Source organism: Lagenorhynchus albirostris, chromosome 5, assembly GCF_949774975.1.
Source record: "Lagenorhynchus albirostris chromosome 5, mLagAlb1.1, whole genome shotgun sequence".
In the NCBI taxonomy this organism is placed as follows: domain Eukaryota; kingdom Metazoa; phylum Chordata; class Mammalia; order Artiodactyla; family Delphinidae; genus Lagenorhynchus; species Lagenorhynchus albirostris.
In genome coordinates, this window is record NC_083099.1 from 49,486,201 (window position 1) to 49,504,490 (window position 18,290).

The following is an 18,290-nucleotide window of genomic DNA, read 5'->3' on the forward strand; positions in this document are numbered from 1 at the left end:
CACATGCAGTCAGCCTGTATTCACTTTAATTAGATGTATTTTGGGCCATTAGGAAGATTTTCCTCCTCTTTTCTGTTTTAATCTTATCAACTAAATAGGAATATTTTTCCAAAAATTTAACATATGGGAGCATACGTGCATTTGTACTTCTGGAAATATAAACATCAAAATAAGTTGTAATAAAAGAAGATGGTATTTCTGGAATCTTGCAAAACTGGTTTAATTTTATTAGTGTTGCTTGTAGTGTGGTATGGTATTACCTGTGGACTCTCCAACAAATTCCAAAGGCACACGGAGTTCTACAGTTGTATCTGGGTACTTAACAATGGAGGGGTTTTTGTGTAACTGAAATCTTGCTGTAGTTAGTCTTCCCAAGTGTTGGGAAAATACAAAAGGTGTTCATCGTGTTCAAGAAGAATTCAAATAGTTCACAAAAAGTAGAGGTATTTGTTGACATATCTATCTGGTTTTTTTTAGAACTCCATCAGTGGCGAGAGATATTGATGATAAATCCAATGATGGCCGTGAACCCTTTATTGACAGCATCAGGGCATCAGAGGATTCCACTGGTTCCCTCACCATTTGAACCTCCAAGTGTGGACAGGTATTTCTCTTCAGTACGATATTCCAGTCAAAGGAGAAAATGGATATTATTAAGGTTTCAAATGCTGTTAATCCCAGTGTTGTTTTATTGTCTAATGTTATTTCAGGGAACTGTGGTGCAATAAATCTGCCGGCCACATCTTCAACAAACTTCTCATCACTTCCCCTTTGAGGCCTGCTTGACGTCCTCACTCAGCAAATAGCTAAGGAGCACTTTCTATGTGACAGGCATCGCATAGGTGCAAACGTGGATGTAGTCTGCTAGGGCTGTGGTAGCAAAATACCACAGACTGGGTGGCTTAATTTTATTTCTCACAGTTCTGGAGGCTGAAAGTCCTAGATCAAGGTACTGGCAGGTTTTGTTTCTCCTGAGGCTTCTCTCCTTGGCTTGCAGACTTGGCTGCCTTTTTCTCTGTGTCTTCACGTGCTTTTTTCTCTGTGTGCAAGCACTTCTGGTGTCTCTTCCTCTTCTTATAAGAACACCAGTCCTACTGGGGCGCCACCCTTAGGACTTCATTTAACTTTAATTACCCCCTTAAAGGCCCTGGCTCCAAAGACAGTGGCATGGGGCTTCCCTGGTGGCGCAGTGGTTGGGGGTCCGCCTGCCGATGCAGGGGACGCGGGTTCGTGCCCCGGTCCGGGAGGATCCCGCGTGCCGCAGAGCGGCCGGGCCCGTGGGCCGTGGCCGCCGGGCCTGCGCGTCTGGAGCCTGTGCTCTGCGACGGGAGAGGCCACGGCAGTGAGAGGCCCCGGTACCTAAAAAAAAAAAAAAAAAAAAAAAAAAAAAAAAAATGGTCCACATCAAAGACAGTGGCATGGTGGGGCAGGGGTTAGGAACACAATTCAGTCCATAACAATTGGGTATCCTGGATTTCCTGTGATAGAGCAATTCTTTCTTGGCAATAAAAGTGAAGTTATCAGTATTTTGGTTGTACACTCTGGCAGTTTCCTGACTTCCCTTCTTTTGAATATATTGATATAGTCTGACATTCCGAGGAGAAAGAAAAATTCAGTATTTATGCTTGTTCATGGAGCATGAACAAAAGAGTTGGACTTCTAGAGACCACTGAAGTTTGGAGAAAATTGTCCACCCAGGTAGTCACTGATCCCAGATGGCAAAACTCAAGCCACAGTATGTTTATCAAATGAGGAAAGAATGTTGTGGTCAAGAATGGAAAATCAGACATTGGTACTGATTTGATTGGATCTTTTTTTCCCACTGACATCCCTAAAACTTCCCTTTCCTGCTTTCTCTGTTGTGTTGGCAGCTGAGTTAGTCCTTCCTTAGTAGAGCCCTTCCTCCTAAGCTTTCTCATCATATTTCTACTTAAGCCAATAGAGACTGCAGGACTTTTGTACTTCATTTTGGGAAGAGATGATAGAATCCCATATGGCAATTAAAAAAACCTCACTGTCTATGCAATGGAAATTTTGTACAATTCCATTTTCATTTTACCTAATTTGTATCTTTTTTTTTTAACATCTTTATTGGGGTATAATTGCTTTACAATGGTGTGTTAGTTTCTGCTTTATAACAAAGTGAATCAGTTATACATATATATAAGGTTCCCATATCTCTTCCCTCTTACGTCTCCCTCCCTCCCACCCTCCCTATCCCACCCCTCCAGGTGGTCACAAAGCACCGAGCTGATCTTCCTGTGCTATGCGGCTGCTTCCCACTAGCTATCTATCTAGTGTATATATGTCCATGCCTCTCTCTCGCTTTGTCACAGCTCACCCTTCCCCCTCCCCATATCCTCAAGTCCGTTCTCCAGTAGGTCTGTGTCTTTATTCCTGTCTTACCCCTAGGTTCTTCATGACATTTTTTTCCCTTAAATTCCATATATATGTGTTAGCATACAGTATTTGTTTTTCTCTTTCTGACTTACTTCACTTTGTATGACAGACTCTAGGTCTATCCACCTCATTACAAATAGCTCAATTTCGTTTCTTTTTATGGCTGAGTAATATCCTAATTTGTATCTTTTTCCCTAGAGATTTACTGCCTCCCACTGTAGCTCCAACTGACCCAAGACAGTTTTGTGTTCCTTCCCAATTTGGATTCTCTGCTCTACCAAATGCAAATATGCCGAACGTGCTGTCCAGTCATGTCTACTCAGGTATGAGCAACAGATGGCTCTTGTCTGTGGAGCCACTGTGAACTGGATTGCTGCATTAAGCTTGCCATCAAATTTACTGCCAAATTTTAGAGGCAAAACTGTATGGTGATTATACTTGTAGTTTCTATAATTACTACCTAGGTTTAAATCATGGTTCCACCACTGTGTAACCAAGTGTAAGTCGCTTAACTCCTCCAACCATCAATTTACTGATGAATAACATGAAAATCTACAATTACTATCTGTCTTATCTTACAGGCAGGAACTGATGAGGTCATGAGGAGATGAGGTCTGAGAGTTAAAGGCCCTGGGGCAGTTTACATATGGCCTGATAGGCCATAGTGAGGACCTGCCTTTTATTCTGGGGAAGAGGGAAAGCTTTTGAGGAGTTTGAGCAAAGGAATGACATAGTCTGACTTACATTTTACCAGGATCACTCTGGCTGCTGTGTTGGGGACAAACTTGATAGGATTAAAGTTTTGGAGTTAAACTGATGGGAGTTAATGGGCTATTAGAATAGTCAAAAGATTATGATGGATTGGCCCTGCGTGTTGACAGTAGGAATGGTAAGAAGTGGCTGGATTCTGTAAATACTTCGAAGGTAGAAACAACAAGATTTTCTCAGAGTTTAGATATGAGATGTAAAAAGAGGAGAGGTGTTAAGGATGACATCAGAAATTTTGGCTGAGAAATGGGAAAGGTGGAGTTGCTCTTCACTGAGTTGAGGAAGACCATGAAAGCAAGAGTTCTTGGGGCGGGAGGGATATCATAGGCATTTGAGATGCCTAATAGACAATCAATGGGGGGATGTCTGGAAGGCAGCTGAAGTCCAGGGAGGACTTCTGGAGACAACCTGGAGATATAATTTTGGAAGTCATCGGGATATATGAGACTAGATGAGATCATCCATAGAGTGGGTTAAAAGGATGAGTTACAAGTTAAAAGGATGATCCCTGGGATATACCAGCAGGGTCTAGAAGATAAACGGAGATATAGAAAAAGCAACCACTGAGGTGGGAGGAAACCCAGGAGAGGACGGAGGCCTGGAAACCAAGGGAAGAAAGTGGTTTAAGGAAAGAGTGAGCAACTGTGTCAAGTGTGCCACTCAAAGGCCAAGTAAGATGAGGACCAAGAATACATGATTAGATATAGCTTTGTGGAGGTCATTGATGATCTTGATAAGAGCAATTTCAGCAGAGTGGTGTCAGTAAAAACATGAGTGTAGGGGCTCAAGAGGAAATAAGATTGAAGATCAGATTGATGCATCTTATCTCCCCCAAACTATATTCAGTGAGTTTCTGTTCGTCCCTGCTCTCCAATTCCAACAACTCTTAATACTGAGTTAGCCGAAAAGTTCATTCGAGTTTTCCATGTTACAGGAAAACCCAAATGAACTTTTTGACGAACCCACTAGATATGAACAATGTGAGTGAAAAGCCTGAGACAGAAAGAAATAAGATTGGTGCCAGGGCCAGTGAAGACACTGGCCTGCCTGGACTTAAGCATGTTGTCTGCCACAGTGCATGTGGCTCCACTTCGATGAGACTGAGCAGGGGCCAGGTCTGAAACTAGACACACCCACTGGAGTGTGACACGCCCATCAGCTGAACCTGGATGGTAGCCCCATCTGGCAGCAAGAACCAGGTTAAATCTATAGCCCGAAGTTACAGGCAGCAATTAAGCAGGCCAGTGAAATAGCTGCATTGCTGACTCAGAAAGAGCTGCTTACTGATGAAGAATCCAGAAATTGCCAATAGTTGGATACAAACAGGCAGGTTGACAACCTGTCCCAGGAACAGAGGTCAGTCTCCCACCTCAAGGTTGACGTGTAAGAGAGTAAGCAAGGGCAAGGTAGGGCCTCAGTCCTATAGAAACCGAGCCACTAAGTAAGTTAGCAAAATAGGGATTAAGACGGGGATCTGTTTCAAAATTTGGGATGTTAGGTAGGGAGTGGATTATTACAACAGGACTAGCACTAAGTTTGATGTCAACTATTTGGGAAAGAAACTTGAAATAGGTTTGATGAGTCCACATTTCATAGGGTGCTAAAATCCAGGTAATGAGAATTGTACCCTCTACACTGATCTTCTCACATGGACATTCTCTGCATCCTTGGGCATTACCCCATGGGTTGGCAGTCTTATGCATGCCACCTGTCTCAAGGAGAATATCTCAAAGGCCCTGAACTATACAAATATAGAGGTTTAGAGTCAGAAGGATTTTTAGAGGCCACGTCATCTAACCTCTGAATTTTACAACTGAGAGAGAATCTCTTAAAAATAGATACAGTATGGTGTATTTCAAGATAGGTTATTATTAATAGGAGTTTAACGAGCTCTGCTAGCTTGGTACAAGGCAAGTATAAAAACAGTTCTAGCCTTCATGATACTTGCCCTCTTGTTGGGGAGAACAGATTTACACAAGTAAAACTATCATTGAACAAAACTCTGTAATAAGTATAATTTGTGCATCTGTTATTGTTACAGTGTGGTCTGTAGACCTATGCTGGTCTGAGAAGTGTTTGTACAAATAAATGCATAAACAGTAAGGCTTAGAAACTTTCACAGCAACCTGACAGGGTAATTTTATGTCTGTTAATCTAATCGTTTTAAATTGTGCTTGTACTTGTTCTTGCTTTCATTTCAATTTTCTAAAATGTCATTTTATGTATTTTTTGAAAGTATTGGTCCATGATGGGTTGGAAATTTTAAAAGAAAAAAATAGTCCACCGAGGGATGGTTTGAGAAGCACCAGCATAGACTCTAAGTGCATTAGGAGTCCAGAGAAAGAAAAAATCAATATAAGCATGAAGTTACCAGGCAAGAATAGAGCCTTGAATTCTGACGATGCTGTCATTACCCTAAGACATATTGGAAGGTTGACACAGAATGTAATTGCTGTTCAACTCCATTGAAATTGTTTTGTAAAAAGTATTTTCCTCAGCTACACCCAAAAGTCCACGTAGAGAGCTTCATATTTTATCCACTTAAAACACTGTATTTGGGGCTTCCCTGGTGGCGCAGTGGTTGAGAGTCCACCTGCCGATGCAGGGGACACGGGTTCGTGCCCCGGTCCGGGAGGATCCCACATGCCGCGGAGTGGCTGGGCCCGTGAGCCATGGCCGTTGAGCCTGCGTGTCCGGAGCCTGTGCTCCGCAACGGGAGAGGCCACAACAGTGAGAGGCCCACATACCGCAAAAAAAACAAAAACAAAAAAAACCCACTGTATTATTTCCAGGGATTTCAGTGCATAAAGAAGCACTTAGTTACTTTTTTTTTAAGATCAGCTAATTCTTTTCTTCCAAAAAAAAATTATCAATATTTACTGAAAAAGCAAGCGATCAAGAGATCCACAGTTAATTTCATCTTTTTCCTTTTGAAGTATGGTAGGGAAACATTGCCAGTCATGAGACCCATACTTAAAGAAAAAAAGTATCTGGGGAATTCCCTGGCAGTCCAGTGGTTTGAACTCGGTGCTTTCACTGCCAGGGCCCTGGGGTCAATCCCTGGTCAGGGAAATAAGATCCCGCAAGCCTCAAGGCACAGCCATAAAAAAGAAAAAAATGATCTGGTGTTATCATGCCATCACCAAAGTGACTCAAGATTCTGAACAGCCATGAACTGATACCATTTCCAACACTGTGCTCAGTTGGTGGTTTTTTGCAGATACTGTTTTAAATCATTATATTTTCTTTCATTATTTTCAAGTGGATGTTGTTAATTTGTTTGTGGGGTGGGATGGTGGTTTTCTTGTTTAAGGTTGGGGCATTTTGCCACCTGAATCCATAAAGGCAATGGCTAGAAGGAATGAAATGATTCAAAGGCAGCATACTGCCAGGTAATGTAACAATGTTGTTTTATTTTCTATTCATTCACTTGTTTGTTTATTCATTTGTTATATATATACTTTTCTATATATTCATTCATTTATTGTATTTGTGTATTGTTTTTGTATATATTGTTATATTTGTGTATATGTATTCACTGATTATATATACACACACACACACACACACACACACACACACTGATTACTTTCAAAAGGTATTCCAGGAATATTACAAAAAGAAACATATACAAACATGTACACAGGTTGTTTAAGGATAAAAACAAGATTAGAAATTACACAGTGAAGCTAAGTCTGCAGATCACAGTAGCTTGTCAATGTCTCATAATTAAAATGCCTAGCTGTGATTCCTTTGAAATTCATACTGGCATTTCTGTCTTAAATGACTTCAGTTCTGCTCAAAGACAGGAGCCAAGCTTGCCAATCCCACTTCAAACTATGCCATTAGAGCCCAGACAGCCCCCTGTCAATCTAAAAGTGGCCTTCAACAGCCAGGAGAAACACACAGCAGTGATGACTAGGTTATTGCTGTGGGTAAGAGAAAGCCTCAGTCAACTTTTTCATTGCTGAACATTAAGGGGTCCAGGTGATGACCAATAAGCAAAGTAAAGTAAGCAAAAATACCAGCAAGTCTTCCCCCCTTCTCCCTTCCCCAACCCTTACCACTGGCATTAACTTTAACAGTTGAGACTTCTGTGTTTCTTGAGTCTCACTGAAATTGTACTGTAAGGTTTAAACACTTCTTCCCAAAACTTTAATTTCTTTGAGAATGAATCTCTGGCAAGAAACTAATGCTGTGCTGCATTGTCCCCATCCCTGCTAAGATTGTCACATCCATTAGAGACAATGCTGTAAAGACTGGCCTTAGACTTCCATTGTGAGATTCAGCCAAACCCTTCACCTCTGATCTTACTCCAAACTCTCCTTCCCAGTGGCTCTCTGGGAGATTCGTGTTTACACCTAACAGACTTCAGATAAGTAGCATAAGGACTCAAAAGAAAAGCAGAGGTGCTACAATAGGGAAGGCAGAGGGCCATTAAAATGATATTTCTAATGGTTTTGTTGGGTTTATAAAATATATTGTTCTGTTTTTAGGATGGAAATGGAAATGCATGCCATTTACCAACAAAGGAGAATAGAAAAAGTTAATTCCAAGGGACTGGCAGGCCTAGGGATACCATTCCTTTATGGCTTCAGTATCCCAGCTGGCCCAGCCACCGACCATGGCAGGAGCATGCTCCCTGCCAGTGACCTGCATGCTCACAGAAGCGCCCTGAGAAACTTTCAGGGAAACCCCATGCTAGTGGCAACCGGTCCGCACTTTCTAGAGAGCTGGGGGCAGAAATGTCGTCGTCTCAGGAGAGGTACAGGGAATCAGAAAGTTCTAGACAGTGACACCGAGGGTTCTAAAAGTGGAGTAGAAGAAAAGCCCCTAAGCCAAACCCGTGCAATTCCCTGTGAAGAGAATGAGTATGCAAAAGACCCAGAAACAGACACTCTCAACAATCATAAGTTGGGTGAAACCGAAGAAAAGCCATCTACAGCTCTTGCCCACACCTTTGGAGAGCTGGAGCGCGGCCATGGAAAACCCTGGGGAGCTCATGGCACTCCCCTGGAAGAAAAGGCCTGGGACGATGGGAAGGAGAAGGCTTCAGAGCAGGTTTTGGCAGCCTGTGGTGAAAAGAATGAGGTTTACCCGCCAGTTCCTCGACCATCTCTGCCAGGTAGGTGTCCAGGGGCTAGTCCTCAGGAACCGCAGGTCATCAAGTCCCTGGAGTTATTACATGGTGAGCTGTAACCACTGTGTTTCTTTTTATCCTCCTTTTTCTTGATCCTACTTAGAATTACCTCCTCTTGAAAAATTTATCACATTAGTTCCAGTCAGCCATAACAGTGCAATGTATCTGTGTTTATGTATTTGCTACATGGAGAATTTTCAGCAAAGGCTAGGAAGGTAAATATGAGGAAGGATGGGAAAGCCTACCAGAATTTTTAATTAACATTTTAATTTAATTTTTGATTTAATCTAATCTCTTCAACACAAAACAGAGGGGCTTCTTGCTTAAAAGTATGAATTCAATCTCCCCTGTTAAATATTTAAGTGTAGAAAAAATAAACAGTTAAACAGAAGCTCTTTCAGTGCTCACTACTGCTATGATGCTCTCTAACCTAAGAGTATTAACACACTACCCCCTGCCCCAGAAAGACACACTGAATAGTTTTCAAGAACTTCTTTAGATAAAAAATAGTTTAAAACTGGAACTTCTTTAGATAAAAATATTTTAAAACACAGGGATTTGGATATGTGTAATCTAGCCACCATACCGACTGCTTCCCTGACAAAATATTAATTTGCCATTTTGATGAAGATGTAGCTATATTCTCACATGGCTTAGAGAGCATGATAAATCATGTAACATCATAGAACCTGGTAGTATTAATCTGGAGAATGAAATCCACAGGGTATTTCTGTTGGAATCTGAGAGAAGCTGGAACTTTGTTTTTATTTATGATAAGGTTGTCATTAAAGATCCTTTAGAGGAAGAAAAGAAAGGAGGTAGCTAAGCTTTTTTAGAAATCATCTCTCAGTAACTCTATCTTTTAAGGGGGTTACGTGTAGATCTATGTAAAGGGACTGCTCTGTGGTAATAGAACATGAGGAAATGAATGTAACTATACATGAAACTGTACTCTTAGCTTCCCCCTTTTCCCTTTTCCCACAAAATAATTTTCTTTCTGTTTTAAAGGAACACATGTGCTTCTTACAATCAAGGAAAATCTGTCTTTGGATGAAGATATTCAGAAATGGACCGTGAATGATGTGTACAACTTCATTAGTGGCCTTCCAGGTTGTTCAGACTATGCTCAGGTGACACAACATTTAAGTATTTTCTTAAAAGTTAGACACTTTGAAATATACTTCCTTCATAATGAGTTCTGTTGAACTTGATTTTGACCCCAGAGAGCATTCCTAATAATCTCTCCCTTTGTATGTCATTGGCTCCCCTGGAACAGAAGCCTCTGATTGGTGGAGCTTGGGTCATGTGCCCACCCCAGCCTCAGGGGAGGCTGGGAAAGCCAGTGTCTGGCTTTAGTTTCTGTCCCATCAAGGCTCCTGAGATGTGGAATTCTCTCAGAATTAGGAGGTTCAGAGGCCAAACATCCAAGAAGAATGAGAGGTATCTTCTATATTCCCTGCTCATCCATTTAGCAAACATTTGGAGGCATGTACTTCTGTATCAGAAGTTTTAGGCTACTCATCATACATAACAGAAATATATACTTTATTCTAAAAAGGACAAGAAGGAAATACATCTGAAAAGTTGGAAATTAGCTATTTTAAAATTCCATTTTTATTCTGGGGCAATATATAAAAACGCCTACACACATAATTTAATCTGGTAGATAAATACTATTTTTTAAATTATAATGAACTATCAGGACACTTGAAAAGTAAAACTAGCCTCACTTATATGGGAAAATTGGAGATAAAAATGGTGGGTTGCCAAGTTTTTGAAGTTTATGTCAGTGCTACATTTTCATGCATATAATTTACTTTTTCAAGTGATTTAATAACACAATTCCAAGCAACAATGTGCCTACTAAATCTGGTATAACTATCTTTGGTTTATATTTTAAAGTAAAAGAAAGCAAGAAAAGGACATGATTTAACTACATCATAAGTAACTGATGTTAGAGATAACTTTTTTCAGATCTCATTTTGTGATATTTTCTTCAGTGTAATGCTGTTAATTTTTTTTTAATTTTCCTTCCTTCCTTCCTCCCTCCCTCCCTCCCTCCCTCCCTTCCTTCCTTCCTTTCCCTTTCTCTTTTTCTTCCTTTCTTCTTTTTATTGGACCAATGGAAAAGTCATATAGAGTAGTGATTAAGAGTATGGCTATGAAACCAGAAAGTACGAGTTCAAATCCTGGCTTTTCCACTTTCTGGACATGTGACCTAAAACAAATTGCCTCCCTCCTCGGTGTCTCGGTTTTTTCATCTGTAAAATGAGGATAATAGTATAATACATTTTCAAAGGATTGTTGTAAGCATAAATGAGTGCCTGGCACTCAGTAGATTCTAATTTCATCATTACCTCAGAGGCTTCTAGAGAAAGCAGAATCTCAAGTTACTTATGAGGCAGGTTGTATTCTTCAAGTCACCTACTTTGTCTTTTTGCATACCTGCTAAAAAAAATTTGTTCTATTTTTGCCTATTCAATGAGTATAACCTTATTATTTTATTATTAGTCATTAACCGTGGGTAAGTCACTTTTTAAATGTATCTATGCCGCTTTTCAAGTGGTACAATGAAGTTACCAAATTCTGATAACCAGAAAGAAGCAACCCCATGTATAACGAACATTTGATTACTGACTTCTGATGGATTGAATCTGTTTGAACTCACTACTTTTAATCAGTCAGTGATTCACAATCATAAAAATGCAGTTTATAATAACCACTCTTGTAATAAATAATGTTACATGTGTTTCATACTTTATAATCCCAGGTGTCCCCTTATGGGTATAAAGAAGTCACATAAACACGAAGACCCCAAACTTTGCTGACTCATTACCTCTTACCAACAGGATGTTGGTGCTTCCTTCCCCACCCCAAGAAGTGGTACAGTTATTTCTAGGTGTTTCTCAAATGTGTTTAGGATCAAGTCCTGCTCTTGTTTCCTCACTAAAGTCAGTTCCCCTCTTAGCAGTTGCTGGTGACCTCAACAGCAAGGATGCCACACTCTGCTGGGCATGACCAGGCTGTGTTCAGTGACGGTGTTCTGTACAGAAATGGGGAGCACCCCCCTGGATGCAGCTGGGTGCCGTCTGAGCGCAACAGGCTCTGAAGTAGCACTGCTTGTGCACAACTCTCACAGGAACCCTTGTCTGCAATGTGCCATCCGCTTTTACTCACAGCCCCTGGGACTACTCAGAGCCACACCCCCTGTCCCCTTCTCTGTCCTCTTCTTCCTCACCTCTGCCTTAGGTGCAGCAACCTCCAACCACCCACCTTCTGCAGGTAGAAAAAGGAAATTCAGGAAAAAATAACCGCAGTGAAAATCCAAAGCCCCTTGCAAATGAAATCTTTTGAATTGCTGTGAAGAGAGGATGGGTGGTTCAGCCATTTAGGGACATCCAGGATACCCTGTAACACATTTTTTTGGTTCAAAGTCAATGTCTAGTTCAAATAAGTCAGCAGTGAAAGTATTCTCTCTAAAAATAAATGAAATTATTAAAAATACATGCATATTTATATCATGCACTTGGCCCAAACTGCTCTCATGAGAATGAAGTGAGGATATCTTCTGAATGACAGAGGCACGTTCTGCATCCTTGCCTCAGGCCCAGGGTCCATCCACCATGACTGAAGGTTAGGCTCTCATGCATTTCAGGCCCTGGGTGCCAGCCTACCTCTGTGTGAAAATTTATCTCTCTGATTTCTCCTTCTTTGGATGATCTCTCATGGTCCCTTCACTGCTCAATGGAATCCCTACAAAGGAAGGAGAAATTAGGTAAATTTTCTACCATAAATATAGGTAACTGTTTTTATCAGCACTCCGTTTGCTGATTGGCAGTGGGGTTAAGCAGGGAAAATTCTGGATCAGAATCATGAACTATACATTATTTTACAAGTTCTCTAACAGGCAAGCTATGGTTTTTGGGCAACTCACTTAACCTTTTCTGTGCTGGTTCTCTCATTTACAAAAAATCATAATAATAGCGCCTACTCTTTATTGGCAACAGACTATGTGCCAGGCACAGTACTAAGTAAATTATTTAGATTGTCTTTTAAATGTAATCGACACCATACTTCTGCAAAGGAGATATTAGCTCTATTTTGCAGCTGAGTAAAGCTGAACTTCAAGGTGGCTAGAGGACTGCTTAAAAAAACGTGTGTGTGACTCCAAATCTAGCTCTTTCCATCATAATTACTCTACATTGAGGCTATTGGGCCATACGATTTTCGGCCAAGGGTACCTGGGGCCCTAGGAATTCTCAAAGGTGGTAGAAGGTATGCTTAAGTTATTCAAAATATTTCAAAACAACAGACAACCTAAGAAATATCATACATTTCCCCAAAATAAGGCTACATAGACTAACCCAAACTGTCCACTTTTTTGCTTTGGCCCAAATTAAGTTACTTATATTAGCCATTCTACCATTTGATCAGTTAAAATAGGAAAAGAAATAATTACTTAATAAATATAGTTTGTAAATAACTAAAATCTGTTAGAACACAAAGTCCCTGGTACAGAAGTTTCCCAAGAAGAATCTAATTTTCTGCTGGTCCTGAGGCATGCCCTCCGAGGCACGGAACACCCAGTGGAAATGGGACAAATATGGTTCCTCTTCTCACGGAGCTTGTAGTCCAGAAGAGGGGCACCGCAAGGGATTCCACGTCAGCGTGACCATGCTGGAGAGGGCAGCTACGGGGCATGGTAGGAACACACAGGAGGGCCTTACGGTTTCCTAGAGGAAGAGGCATCGAAAGTGAGACCTGACAGTGAGGAGTTTACCACCTGAGGGGCAGCAAGGTGAGAGGGAGGCAAAGGAGGAATTTCCAGGTGAGGACCAGAAGCCAGAGAGAACTTAACATGGTTGGGATTTGAGAATAATTTTTAGTGGCCAGAGGCCAGGGCCAAGGTGGGAAAGGTGAGGATGGCAGGATAGGGGACTGAAGAGGGAGAAGGAATCAGGCCACAGAGACTTGAAGGATTGTGACTTCATCCCGGAAACAGTCTAGGTTTTAAGGAGGAGTGGCGTGCTTAGCTTTGTGTTTCAGAAAGGTTGCTCAAGTTGCTTTCATGAAAATAGGTTTTAAAAAAAAGACATTTAAACAAAGCTGACATCTTTTGTGTTTAATAAGGTGTTTAAAGATCATGCAATTGATGGAGAAACTTTGCCATTACTCACAGAGGGGCATCTTCGAAGCACTATGGGCTTAAAGCTGGGGCCGGCACTAAAGATCCAATCGCAGGTAGTGTGATTTTTCGTAACTAAACATGTGTTAATGGTATGAAGCTTAAGAGAAATATGTTACCTTTATCTTGTTGTAACATTAACAATACCTCTTTATTAAGCTTTTTCTCTCTGTGGTTGGGGACATGATAAAAGTGAGGGAACCTGAGGGCTTCCCTGGTGGCGCAGTGGTTGAGAGTCTGCCTGCCGATGCAGGGGACACGGGTTCGTGCCCCGGTCCGGGAAGATCCCACATGCCGCGGAGCGGCTAGGCCCGTGAGCCATGGCCGCTGAGCCTGCGCGTCCGGAGCCTGGGCTCCGCAACGGGAGAGGCCACAACAGTGAGAGGCCCGCGTACCGCAAAAAAAAAAAAAAAAAAAAAGGGGGGAACCTGAAAACTTTGGACGGGGTATTGGTACACGTTCCTAGTTTTGGTTGGGAAGGCACAAAGCAGTGGTGTGCTGGCCAATGTTTAACAACCTGCTGTCTTTAAAAATGAACCCCAATTCGTAGCATTTGTCAATTTCTGTGGTGTCAGTCCTCCCACCATGGCTGACAAACTCCACATGCAGCGTCACTGAATACAGAATTGGGAAGAGATGCACAGCAGCTCCCCATTTCAGACTATCTTCACCATGTGGATAGCACAAGGGTAAACAACCTCAAGAGCAGAGATAATAATAAACAATTATAGTAAAATAAGTATGTAAAAATAATTAAGTGATAGGTTTGGGGTATTTAATACTTTAGTTTACAATATAATATATCTAATTGTAACTTTATATAATTTAATTTTTAAATAATGGCATTTTTAGCAATTAGCTTGCAAATTTCCTAAAATTATAACAATTGGTCTCAAGAGCTGGAACAAGCCAGCTCCAGAGCACCACTTCTCATCACTACCTCCACTGCTTCATTCTGGTCTAAGGCACTGTCTTCTCTCGTTGGATTACTGCGTTAGCCTGCTAACTCTTCTCCCTGCTCTGCCCTTGCCCACCCAGAGCGTATTCACACAGCAGTAAAGAATGATTCTTCTAATACATGAGACAGATCATGTCACTCTTCTGCTCGAATGTCTGCAACAGCTCCCCATTTCTTTCAAAGTCCAAGTCAAAGTCCTATATTATTTGCAGTCCTCTCCACCCATCACCACCCTTGCCTTCCTGACCTCATCTTCTAAGTCTCTCCCTGCCAGTTACTGCTTTTGTCAACTCACCTCTGGATGCTGTTCGAACATCTAGACAGCTTCCACCTTCACACTGTTCCCCCCTCTGCCTGTGATGCTCTTCCCCCAACATCCTCATGCTTTGTTCCCTCATCTCCTTCATCTTTGCTCCACCAAACCATCTCAGTGAGGTTTGATTGGTTCACCTTACTTAAAATTGCACACGGCCCAGCCCCCATACATACTACTGCTATCCCTTTTTCTGGTCTTCTCTTTTTCCCCGTAGCACCCATCACGTTCAGTCACACAATATAATTTATTTATTTGTTATATTTATTTTTGATTTCCCTCTGCCCGCACTAGAATGTAAGCTTCATTAGAGCAGAGATCTTTATCTGTTTTGTTGACAGATACAACCTTAGAACGTGCAAAAACCCATAATAGGTCAATAGTTATTTGTTGAAAGAGTGAGTTTCCTAAAAGTCAAACCAAGAAGCCTCAACTAATTCTTTCAGAATTTATACAGTACTTTACTTATTCACAATACATGCTTAGACCAGGAGCTGAGTTTCCAGAATGTTCTTCAAAAACCTTTTTATTTTTCCTAAACTTTTCAGAGTAAAGAAGTTCTTTATTTCTAATGCAAATACTTCAGTGTTTCCATTGATGTTCTTTTTTTCAACTTCTGATTTTGGAATAACTTTAGATACAGAAAAGTTGCCAAGATAGTACAGAGAATTCACCTGCTTTTCCTAATGTTAACATGATACATGACGGGGCACATTTGTCAAAACTAAGAAATTAACATTGGTACAATGTAATATTCACTTTTAAATGACTGATTTTTCTTTCGTGAGGAAACTGTACCTCTTGGAGTACTTACAATACCACTGCAGTGTTTCCTCAAATCTGATTTTCTTTGGCTTTGGTCTATCACTTTCATTGCACTTTTTGTTCTGCTTTGTCCTTACAATGTGGCCAACCCCAAGTCATTCTTAATCTTCTCCTCACTTGCTGCTAGCATTCTTATGCTCCTATCTGATATATATAAGTGCTTCCATGCAGCCCAGCTGAGCTGTTATATCCCAGGCCCCATCTACCAGCATAACAGGACAGGACTCCCACAGAAGCTGGGGGTGGGGGGGAGGTGGAGGGGGAAGGTCCAGCTGATGCCAGATGTTCAACCAAGCAGAACAGTTGTAGAGTCCTTGGGATTGGGAATTTCCAGGGGTCCCATTGAAGCGGGAAAATTGGAAGGTTCGGAGTAACATCTGAACGTCCCAGAAGGTGAGCAGGCAGGAATCAGTGGATAACAAAATCTCAGTCTCCAAAATGGGAATCAAGGGGAAAATTCCATTACAGCAAGAACTGCTAAGAAGAAGGAAGCCTACCCTCCAGAACAGAAACGTAGAAGGTAGACCGGGACTGAGCACACAAGGAAAGGGGTAGGAGAAGAAAAAGTTACTGGAATTTGAGAAAGATATTATTAGAATGGAGGGAGCTGGGGGTTTGAGCTGTAACAATGTGAACAATATAGAAATCTCCCGGGTCCCACTCGGCATCAGGTTTGTGTAGGAGCCCGCTGGTTAGTACTAGGGCACCAGGTCCCAGCGCAGCCTTATTTATGTCTCAACACTAAGCCCACTGAAGGCCTGTTGTGTGCTAAGGTTCTAAAGAATTCCAGCCTCACCTGGAGGAGGACGGGCTGGGTGTTGGTGAAGGTGAAGTAGGGTGTCTGTGGGAACCCTTGTGGGACCATTGGGAAAGGAAGAGCTAGAGTGAACTCAGAGTAAAATAATTGTGTGTGCAGATCAGCCACAGCAGAACCAAGAACAGGAAGTGGTAAGCTCCTACCACCTTGATATCCAGTTTCACAATGTAAACACTATGATTCTGAAAGAAGAAGCCCACCACATCCTAGAATTGTGTCCTTCTAGATGTCCCATGCCTGAAATTACCTCAGCCTCCCTGCCACCTGTGGCTTAGCAGAATATGCTGTGTTATTGAAAGAATTCATAGATGTAATTACTATATTTTGTCTTCTAAGGTATCTCAGCATATGGAAAGTATATTCTACAAGAAAAGTCTTTCACTTCCTACCCACACGAAACAAGCATTCAATCAACCAACAGATACAAACCCTCTTTTGGATTTTAATTCCTGGAGTGATACACTGGACGTTCCTTGTTCCCAGGATATGATCATTCCTAAAAGAAATGAGCGAGATACTATGAGAAATTAAAACCCTCACAGAGCAAGAACAGTCTTAATCGGTTTTCTGAAAAGTCTGGCATATTCTGAAGGGTGTGCGGGGGTTTCCCAGGACCAGATGGCGGATCAGAGGGAGAGAAAGCCCACCCTCCTGAGCTCTCTGGGAGGAGGCCTTGCCCAGGCTTCCTGAGGTGACCACATCACAGAGTGGCTGGAGGCGTATCCTTGGAAGCAAATACTAAATGAAGGATAGAATTTGCAAACATCAAATTTGTATATATAAAGAGGTGTATTTCTTTTTTTTTCCTTCCAGTTTTATTGAGATACTGTTGACATAACAGCACTGCATAAGTTTCAGGTGTACCACATAATGATATGACTTAAATACATCATGAAACAGCTATCACAATAAGTTTAGTGAATATCCGTCATCTCTTATAGATACAAAATGAAAGAAATAAAGTTTTTCCTTGTGATGAGAACTCTTAGGATTTACTTACTTAACAGCTTTCATAGATAACGTACAGCATGTTCATTCTATTTATCATGTGGTACATTGCATCCCTAGTACTTACAGCTGGAAGTTTGTACCCTTTGACGACCTTCATTAAAGAGGTCTATTTCTGATTTTCAAAAAAAAAAAAAAAAAAGAAAGCTATAGTTGGATGTTTCCACGAGGATATCTGTGCAGAAGCCAGAAAAACAGACACTGAAAAACAGAGCTCCTAACTGTCTTCACTGGCTTCCCATCCCCCAGCCCAGAGAGAGACAGAGGCAACCCAGTGGAGCCAGGAGGAGGAAGAAGAGAAAGTGAAGTACAAAATAGAGAAATAGAGGAGCTGAGCACAAGGCCCCAGCTTTTCTCATGGTAGGCTTTCAGCCTGAAGGAAGCTGGAGAAAGGAACGGGCAGAAGCTCGAACCTTAAAGTTCAGAGTTCGACTGTTACTCAGCTTTTTCCTTCTGATATGAAACCATGTTATGACTAAAAACAACTGGAGGACTCCTTATGACCTGAGACGGAGAGGAAAGGGCATAGTGACCACCTCCTATTTCACCCAAGAGGTGGGGAAGAGTTACCTCCTCAAAGCAGTACTGAACTGGCAAGATCGAGGGGAGACGGTGACGGCAGCTTCTGCGCATGCCCTGTGGAATCCCACTCTTTCAACTTCACATTGAACAGAAGGACTGTGAAAGGATCCGCAGGGAGCTGATAAGCGTTTGCTCAAGGAGGGTATTGGGTGACAGTGGTGTGAGGGAGACTTCTTACTATATATCCTCTGGTACATTTTAAATTTTTAACTATGAGAACGTATTTTCTGTTTTTAAAATTTATATTTAAAATAAACAAACTGGGACTTCCCTGGTGGTTCAGTGGTTAAGACT

The 18,290-nt window shown here is 41.5% G+C and overlaps 1 protein-coding gene across 1 annotated transcript; it reads left to right on the forward strand.

Moving 5' to 3' along the window:
- The first annotated feature begins 503 nt into the window (after positions 1 to 503).
- SAMD7 (sterile alpha motif domain containing 7) lies at positions 504 to 17,280 on the forward strand. Its single transcript, XM_060149224.1, has 7 exons — positions 504 to 604; positions 2,599 to 2,723; positions 6,482 to 6,560; positions 7,665 to 8,293; positions 9,317 to 9,438; positions 13,439 to 13,549; positions 16,743 to 17,280. Exons 1-7 carry the CDS (start codon positions 504 to 506, stop codon positions 16,935 to 16,937), a joined length of 1,362 nt encoding a protein of 453 aa, XP_060005207.1. The 3' UTR covers positions 16,938 to 17,280.
- The last annotated feature ends 1,010 nt before the right edge of the window (positions 17,281 to 18,290 follow it).

Bases quoted from the DNA above. Each gene is read 5' to 3' on its own strand.
- SAMD7 (XM_060149224.1), top strand. From the start codon at position 504: ATGATAAATCCAATGATGGCCGTGAACCCTTTATTGACAGCATCAGGG. The intron at 2,724-6,481 runs GTATGAGCAACA...TTCTTGTTTAAG, and splicing joins GTCCAGTCATGTCTACTCAG to GTTGGGGCATTTTGCCACCT. The intron at 6,561-7,664 runs GTAATGTAACAA...TTCTGTTTTTAG, and splicing joins CAAAGGCAGCATACTGCCAG to GATGGAAATGGAAATGCATG.